At 48.4% G+C, this 8,635-nt stretch overlaps 1 protein-coding gene and 1 pseudogene across 1 annotated transcript; both read left to right on the forward strand.

The window, feature by feature from the left end:
* The first annotated feature begins 4,877 nt into the window (after positions 1-4,877).
* LOC114681816 lies at positions 4,878-4,975 on the forward strand (annotated as a pseudogene).
* Positions 4,976-5,063: 88 nt separating this feature from the next.
* On the forward strand, positions 5,064-8,141 carry Il23a (interleukin 23 subunit alpha). Its single transcript, XM_028855441.2, has 5 exons — positions 5,064-5,934; positions 6,036-6,542; positions 6,760-6,858; positions 7,114-7,260; positions 7,362-8,141. The coding sequence occupies exons 2-5, from the start codon at positions 6,381-6,383 to the stop codon at positions 7,539-7,541; spliced, it is 588 nt and encodes a 195-aa protein (XP_028711274.1). The 5' UTR covers positions 5,064-5,934; positions 6,036-6,380; the 3' UTR covers positions 7,542-8,141.
* Positions 8,142-8,635: the final 494 nt, after the last annotated feature.

Genomic DNA, 8,635 nt, shown 5'->3' on the forward strand with positions numbered 1-8,635 from the left:
AGGGCCCCATAATTTTCCCAAGAAACGAGACTCCCAGGCTGTCAAATTCCCCCAGATTGCGGAGTTAGACATCGGCCCCCGGAGGGAGAGCGACAGCAAGCTGAGTCAACCGGGACAGTCATTCTAAGCGACCCTTAGCCTCCAACTCGGAGCCTACCGCCCCTACCGCTGTGGGAGGGTGTCATCATGTCCAGCAGATGCGGGGCTTAGCTGTGGACTTGAACTGCTTTGGAATTGGTCCCTGGTCTCTCAGGACACTCAAACTCAGCGGTCATTACTATTTTTCTTTCTTTTCCAAGACAGGGTTTCTCTGTGTAACAGCTCTGGCTGTCCTGGAACTCGCTCTGTAGACCAGGCTGGCCTCGAACTCACAGAGATCCGCCTGCCTCTGCCTCCCCAGTGCTGGGACTAAAAGCGTGCGCCAGCACTGTGCAGCTACTGTTTTTAAAGGCCATGCACAGCTCATGGTCCACACCTGCAACCCCCGCATTTTTAAGGCAGAGGCAAGAGGACCCACAGATTCCAGGCCAGCCTAGGCTACATAGCAAGGATCAGGCCCCCTAAGGCTGCACAGTGAATCCCTCTTTCAACAAACAGTATAAAGGCCAAATTGGGGGATACCCGTGGAAGCAATTCCTCACAAAGAATAAACTTTTAAAACATTTCTTGGGCCGTGGACTAGTGGGGGGGGGCGTACTTGTTAAGACGGTAATCCAGAGATGGAGGCAGGGGAATCAGGGGTTCAAGCTTCTGCTACATAGTAAGTTCCAGGCTAGTCAAGGCTGCATGAAACCCTGTTTTAAAAAAAAAGAAAAAGGGGCCTGGAGTGACGGCTCAGCAGTTAAGAGCACTGACTGCTCTTCCAGAGGTCCTGAGTTCAATTCCCAGGACCCACATGGTGGCTCACAACCATCTGTAATGAGATCTGTTGCCCTCTTCTGGCCTGCAGGGATACATGCTGTACACATAATAAATAAATAAATCTTAAAAACATAAAAAAACAGGGAAAAAATTGTATTAAAAAAAAAAAAAGAAAGAAAAAGAAAAGAAAAAGCCAAGCTAGGTGGGTTGGCAAACCCAGCACTCAGGAGACATCAACAGAGGGAGCTCTGTGAGTTCAAGGCCAGCCTGATCTACATAGTAAGTTCCAGGCCAGCCAAGACCTTGTCTCAAAAAACAATCCCTTCTCCCCACCCCCCCCAAAATAACCCCAAATTAAAAATGTCTTTCTTTTCAAAAAGGTGAAGGAAGCCTGCAAGCCCGCACGGCGGTGAGGTGCCTGCTGCCGACTTGAGGACCTGAGTTCCCTCCGGCCTTAGGGACCCACATGGAGGAGGGAGAGTGACGCCCACAGTTGTCTTCACCCCTGTACTGTGGCGCACACACATAACAAATACATTTCTGCACACCTAAGAAATAAATTTAACTATCTTTATTAAAGTAAGGGCAGGGAGATGGCTCAGCTGCTAAGACATCTACTTAGCACATGCATGCACCCAGCAGGAACAAAGCCCTGCGTTTAATAACAGTATCTTCAAAAAACAAAACATTTCTCTGGGCTGAGTCTGTAGCTCAGTAGTTTAGCACTTGCCTGGCATACACACATACAAGAAGCCCTAGGTTCAACAACACACACACATGTGCATACACACATACATGCACCCTTGCCGTGAGCACACATTCACCCACACCCATGTTTGTCTGTGTGCTCTCTCTCTCTCTCTCTCTCTCTCTCTCTCTCTCTCTCTCTCTCTCTCTCTCTCCTCTCTGATTTCTCTCAATAAAAGCAAGTAAGTAGAACTTCATGAAAGAACCATGAAGTGGAGGCATATTGATCAGGAGTTCAAGGCCATCCTCTGCAGCGCAGTGAATTCCAGGCCAGCCTGACTACATGAGACTCTATCTAAAAAACCAAACCAAACAGTAACAGGGTGGACGTAGGCATTTGGGTATCCCATACTCCAAGGAATCCTGCACCAAAATAGAAAACACCTAACTCAAAGGATCTCACTTCATGGGTCCTAGATTTAAATTTTCACACACAAAGCTGGGCTTAAACAGTTCCTATACAGAAATCTCTATATTGAGATCTCATGATTCTTGTAATTGAAAAGAGGCCTCACAGACCCGACGGGAGATAAGGAGCTTGAGGTACTTGGAATAAGTCAGTGACATTTGGTTTTGTTTAGCTAAATTCTCACTATGTAACCCAAACTGGCCTTGAACTTGTGATCCTCCTGTCTCAGCGTTCCTGGTACTGGGGGATACCGAAGGGTGTCACCACATCCCACACAAGAAACTACTTTATGAATCAAGATCTACTTCTGCTTGAGCTTCCTCGAAGTATCCAGTATAATGATGCAGTAATTTAAAATGTAGCCAAGCACAGTAGAGTGTGTCTATAATCCCAGCACCTGGAGGACCAGGAGCTCAAGAACATTCTCAGCACAGAGAAATGTGAAGCCAATCTGGGCAAAAAGAAACTCTCAAAACCAGACAAGCCAGGCTATGGCTGCACAGGCCTTTAATCCCAGAACTGGGGAGGCAGAGGCAGGCAGATCTCTTGAGTTCAGCATCAGCCTGGTCTACAGAGTTCTAGGACAGCCAGGGTGACACAGAGAAAACTTATCTAGAAAAACAAACAAACAAAAAAACTAAACTGCAGACTATGAGGTAGGCCTGATGTAGGTCTATAATCCTTACAACTAAAGGGTAAATTAGGAGAATCAAAAGTTGAAGATCTGAACCAGGTGTGGTAGTATTTGTGCCTTTATCCCTAAAGGAGGCAGGAGAGGCAGGCAGATCTCTGAGTTCAAAGCCAGCCTGGTCTACACAGTGAGTTCTAGGGCAGCCAGGCTATATAATAAAACTCTATCTCAAAAAAGTAAAGATAGTTGAAGACTTATTTCAGTATAGTGTTGTAGAATATTATTTTAAGGTGTATTACTTTTGTTCAATGTTGCGTTTGTTTAACAATGTGAAGCTGTGTTACTTCGCCTGTCTAAAACATCTGATGATCTAATGAAGAGCTGAATGGCCAATAGGGAGGCAGGAGAAAGGACAGGCGGGGCTGGCAGGCAGAAAGAATTAATAGAAGGAGAAATCTAGGAGAAGGAAGGGGCCAGAGAAGGAGGAGGACTCCAGGGACTGGCCACCCAGCTAAAGAGCAAGCCATGGAGTAAGAGTGAAAGTAAGATACACAGGTAGCTGGGAGAATTTAAAGTTAAGGAAAGCTGGCAAGAAACAAGCCAAGCTAAGGCCGGACGTTCATAAGTAATAATAAGCCTCCATGTGTGATTTATTTGGGAGCTGGGTGGCGGGGGCCCCCAAAAGAGCTAAACAACCATCAATAGTACAGTGAGTTCAAAGACTGCATACTTTAGTAAGACCCTGTCTCAAAAGAAGTTCTGGGGATCCGATGAGTGACAGAGCACTGCCTGGCACATGGGAGGCCGTAGGTTCAGTCTTCAGAACCACAAAAATAGGGGGGCTAGGAAGCCAGATGGGAAGGATGGCTCACTGGTAAAGGTGCCAGCTGCCGAAGCCTGGCAACCTGAGTGCAGTTCCTGGAAACCACACAATGGTGGAAGGAGAGAGCTGACTGGACAGAGCTGTCCTCTGATGTCCACATCACACTGAGGCGCGCTAATTTTAAAGAATTTTTTAAAAATTTCATGTACATTAATTTTTTTTGGTTTTTTTGTTTGTTTTTTGTTTTTGTCTGCATGAGGATGTCAGAGCCTCTGGAACTGGAGTCACAGACAGTTGTGAGCTGCCCTGTGGGTGCTGGGAATTGAACCCGGGTCCTCTGGAAGAGCAGCCAGTGCTCTCAACCCCTGAGTTATCTCTCCGGCCCAACATTTTGTTTTGTTTTGATTTTGTTTTTCAAGATAGGGTCTCTGTGTAACAGGCTCTGGCTGTCCTGGAACTCACTTTGTAGACCAGGCTGGCCTCGAACTCTGCCTCCCGAGTTCACAGGCGTGCAGCCCAGCAGCCCGACAACTTTGAATAGTAGAATCTGAAGCGAAGTTACTGTCACCATAGTGCTAAGCCACTTCCTAGTTCAGTGGTCTCTGTTAAATTTCTTGTCTCCATACCTCAGTCTCTCCATTATATTACATACTATATATTACATACATATATTACACAGTATGTAATATAATACTTACTACATAGGATTTATTGCAAGACTTGGGTTAATGCAAATAAAGTGCTTAGACCAGGTACACGTCATAAAGTGAGAGTTGAATACACGTTAACCTTCGTTATTAGCCATCGTCATTAACCACCTGGGGGAACCTCTGCTGGACTTGAGTCTGAGCACCCAGCTGGAAAGGCCTGTCTAGGAGTGTCTTCTGAACGTGATTTGCATAGCGGTTGAGGGCCAGCTGACGTCAAGGGCTTCTTGAAGCTCTAGGTCAGCGGTAGCCCTGGCGATGGTCCAGCTGCAAGACAGCCCCACGGTCTCACCACCAACCCTGCTTCCTACTCCACTGCCAAAGCACCAGGAAGTGAAACAGTTGAAGCCCGGTGCCTCCAACTCACCCCATCTGTCTCATCCTACCTCCACTTCCTTATCTTTCTTTTCATCTTTCACCTCCTATCTTTTAGGACTCTCAGGACGGTGACCAGAGGTAGCAAAAGTATAAGATACACTACACAAAACAGAGTGGACTCTCCTCTGCATCCCCCTCCCAATTCCCTTACTCCATTTCTACCCATCCCATGTAGACAAACCATTTCCCCCCCAAACTGAGCCAGTTCTAAGATGCTGGAAATGTTTCATCTAAAGGTAGGTAGATCCGTCACAGAATCCTAATAATGATATGTGAACCAGAAGTTTCAGTGGACAGTTTAAAATAGTCCCAAAGGGTACTTGCTTCAGCAGCACATTACTAAAATTGGAAGGATACAGAGATTAGCATGGCCCCTGTGCAAGGATGACATGGAAATCCATAAAGCATTTTATATTTAAAAAAAAAAATAGACTTTAGGCAGTGGTAGTACGTACATTTAATCATAACACTCGGGAGGCAGAGGCAGGCAGATCTGAGTTCGAGGCCAGCCTGGTCTACAGATGAGTTTCAGGACAGCCAGGGCTACACAGAGAAACCCCTTTCTCGAAAAACAAAAAGTCCTAAGGGAAGGGAGACCCCCATTGAGAACATTTCTCTCAGAGGAAAAGTTAGCTTAGGAAGACTTTGAGAGCCTTCCCTGTGGTCATCTACAGCCTCATTCTGACGTCCAAATTGTCCTGGGACCCTCCACTGGGGTTGGGGCAGTCCCAGCTTCAGACCACCCTCTCCTCCCACGTCCAATCTCACTCTCTCAGCTGCTTCCCTGGAGGTTGCATCATGGCGGGTGATGAAATCAGCCATCAGTGGATTTTACCCATGGATGCAATAGGGCTGGAGGAGCGGCAAGGGTCATCGCCACTGTCAACCACCCAGAACTTCTAGCTGCACGTTTCCAGATATGGGGCAGGAGCAGGGGAGGGGGCTGAAATGTTTAAGTTGGATTTCCAGTCCGTGGTTATACTGGCTCCCTGAAAAATCATTACCTAAACCCCACAGAACCCAAAACAACCTTAGGCTCAGTGGAATGAAAGATCAAGCGGTTCTTACCCAGCATCATCACCCCCGAAGTGCCCTTTCCACAGTGAGGAAAGCAGCCATTTCTTTCCTTGCCCTTATACAGCATCTCAGATCACAAAGCATCTTCACGGTTACTGTCGCCTCCAAAACCAGGACCACCCAGTGGAAAGACACCATTTCCCACGGAGGGAAAGAAAAGCCTCGTTCTTACACAGAAGGTGTCACACGGGAACCAAATTTCATTTCAAACTGAGCTCGCCATGGGATTTGGAGATGAATGAACGCTGTTTTGGTTTTTTTCCTCAGGCAAGAGGAAGTGAGAAAATCAGAGTGGGATGAGGTAAGAATAAAGCCTTGAGAGGCAAAAATATCGGATTACACAGGGAGGAACTGGAGACGGTGTTAATTTAAATGTTCACTCCTTCCCCGTCCCTTCTGCAGCCATCTCTGTTCCTGGAGAGCGTGACACATGTGTCCCATCCTAGGCCTCTAGCCACAGCAGCCTCGCCACTCATTTCCCCGGGAACCGAGGAGGCATACCTGGGCTCTCCACGGAGGGAGATGATGCAGGGAGGGGAATCCCACCTGCTCTGAGTCACCTGCCAGTGCGAAGGGCGGGTCTTCCAGTGCGGGGACCTTAAAAAGAGACTGTGAGACAGAGGGAAGAAAACAGGAAGCAGCTCAGAAACCGGACTACAAGAGTCAGAACAAGAGGAGGCCGGTGCAGAGTTCACAAGGCCTGGTGCAGGTCACAGAGCCGGCCGGATCTGAGAAGCGGGCAACAAGATGCTGGATTGCAGAGCTGTACTGCTGCTGTGGCTGCTGCCCTGGACGGCTCAGGGCCTGGCTGTGCCTAGGAGCAGCAGCCCTGACTGGGCGCAATGCCAACAGCTGTCTCGGAATCTCTGCACACTGGCCTGGAGTGCACACCCACCAGTGGGACACACGGTAAGTGTCAGCTCCCGGCGCCACGCAGAGACCTTTCCAGGCCTTCTAAGGGTAGGTCTGATGTGAGCTGTGGCCCTGGGTGGAATCTGGAGGGACGAAGGTCGTCATGGAATGAACGAGGACAGAAGACTGGGACTTCTGTGAGAGTCATGGACCAAGGATCCATTGGAATGCAAAAGTACTTACGTTGTCTCATCCTCCCTTGGCCCCACTGCAGGATACACTAAGAGAAGAAGACGAAGAGCCTAGAAATGATGTCCCCCGTATCCAGTGTGGGGATGGTTGTGATCCCCAAGGACTCAAGGACAACAGCCAGGTACCACCAGGATGATGTTAGTGCATCTCGGAGAGGGGAGGAGGAGTGAGCTGGGCATCATAATTGACCACTCAGCCATGCCCGAGATGGTCAAGACCTGCTGTGGGCTTGAAGCCAGCCTGAGCTACATGGAGCAAGTTTAAGGCCATAGTCCGAGCTAGTGAGATGCTGTCTAAAGAAAGAAGAAAAGAAAAGCAGAAGACAGGAAGGCAGGACACTGGAAAACAGCATTCATGTGCTTTCTTCTTTCTCTAGTTCTGCCTGCAAAGAATCCACCAAGGTCTGGTTTTTTATAAGCAGCTGCTGGACTCAGACATCTTCACAGGGGAGCCTTCTCTGCTCCCCGATGACCCCGTGGGCCAGCTTCATACCTCCCTACTGGGCCTCAGCCAACTCCTCCAGGTATGCACCAGGGATTTGGAGGGTGGGGCTGGTCAGTGTCCAAGACAGAAGCTGGGAGCTTAGAATAGAATCCTTTCTGACTGTGTCTTGTGTCCTTTTAGCCAAAGGATCGCCACTGGGAGAGCGAACAGATGCCTAGCCTGAGGCCCAGCCAGCAGTGGCAGCGCCCCCTTCTCCGCTCCAAGATCCTCCGAAGCCTTCAGGCCTTTGTGGCGATAGCTGCCCGGGTCTTTGCCCACGGAGCAGCCACCCTGACTGAGCCCTTAATGCCATCAGCTTAAGTATGGCGCCCAGGTTCCCAAGGCTCAGCAATGATAAGATTAATTTATCAACCCAGGCATCTAGAAGCCGACGAGCTAACTGGTCCATTAGTGAGTACTGTGTGTTGTTGTTTTGTTTGAGGGGCAAGCACAATTTTACTAAAGAGAAAAACAAAGAACAGCCCCGAGTAGGTAGCTCTCTAGAGGAAGGAGATGGAGACAAAGGATCAAGTCATGCCCTTTGCCGCGGAAGCTGGCAGGCGGCCGCGTGGTGGAAGGGGTGGGGGTGGAGGTGCACATCAGAGAAACTGAGGAAAGCCCAGGCTTTGGCCAGTGTCTGCATGAGAAAGAAGAAAAAGGGCAAGTTATACCTTTCTGAGTGCCGGGGGGAAATGTGCAGCTCACGGTGGAATGGAAGCCCCGGTCTGCTTAGTCCCTGAGATCTAACAAACGACCAGTGTGGACCGACTTGTGACGCTAACCTGTGACAAACTTGCATATTTATTAATTGGGAGGGGAGAGTTTGGTATTATTTATCCTTGTAACAGCAGTTTAGAGGATTGTTATTTATTATATTTATAAGGAATTATGTATTTTTTCCAATAAAGATTTATTTATGTGCTTCTCTGAGTCTAATTTCTAAGCACAGTTGGGGAAGAAAACAGATGAGAAATAAAACAGATGACCAAGTAACGACAACAGGAACTCGCTTCTGCTCCAACATCTCTGACAGGCTGTGATCAAAGGTCTGAGAGTGTCCTGAGCTCTGAGTGGACACATTGCTTTGTGTTGAGTACCCTTGGGTGGCTTTGAACTCGACAGAGATCCGCCTGCCTCTGTCTCCCCAATTCTGGGGTTAAAGGCGTGCGTCACTTCACCCAGCTCTGTCCACTTGATTGAGTCAGGGGCTCTCACTTGAACCTAGACTTAGCATCTGATTGATTAGACTCACCTCCCTAGTCAACTTGCTCTGGGAGTCCTGGCTCTGCCTCCCAAGTGCTGGGATGACAGGTGAGGAACGATGATGCTCATCCATTATTTATGTGGATGTTGGAGCTCCAACCTCTGGTCTCCACACTTTCCTGGCAAGGGTTTTACCTACTAAACTCTCTCTC

The sequence above is a fragment of the Peromyscus leucopus genome, chromosome 18 (assembly GCF_004664715.2).
Source record: "Peromyscus leucopus breed LL Stock chromosome 18, UCI_PerLeu_2.1, whole genome shotgun sequence".
Taxonomy (NCBI): domain Eukaryota; kingdom Metazoa; phylum Chordata; class Mammalia; order Rodentia; family Cricetidae; genus Peromyscus; species Peromyscus leucopus.

Coding starts and splice junctions, on each gene's coding strand:
- Il23a (XM_028855441.2), top strand. CDS start 6,381: ATGCTGGATTGCAGAGCTGTACTGCTGCTGTGGCTGCTGCCCTGGACG. Junction 6,859..7,113: donor GACTCAAGGACAACAGCCAG/GTACCACCAGGA, acceptor TTCTTTCTCTAG/TTCTGCCTGCAAAGAATCCA. Junction 7,261..7,361: donor GCCTCAGCCAACTCCTCCAG/GTATGCACCAGG, acceptor GTGTCCTTTTAG/CCAAAGGATCGCCACTGGGA.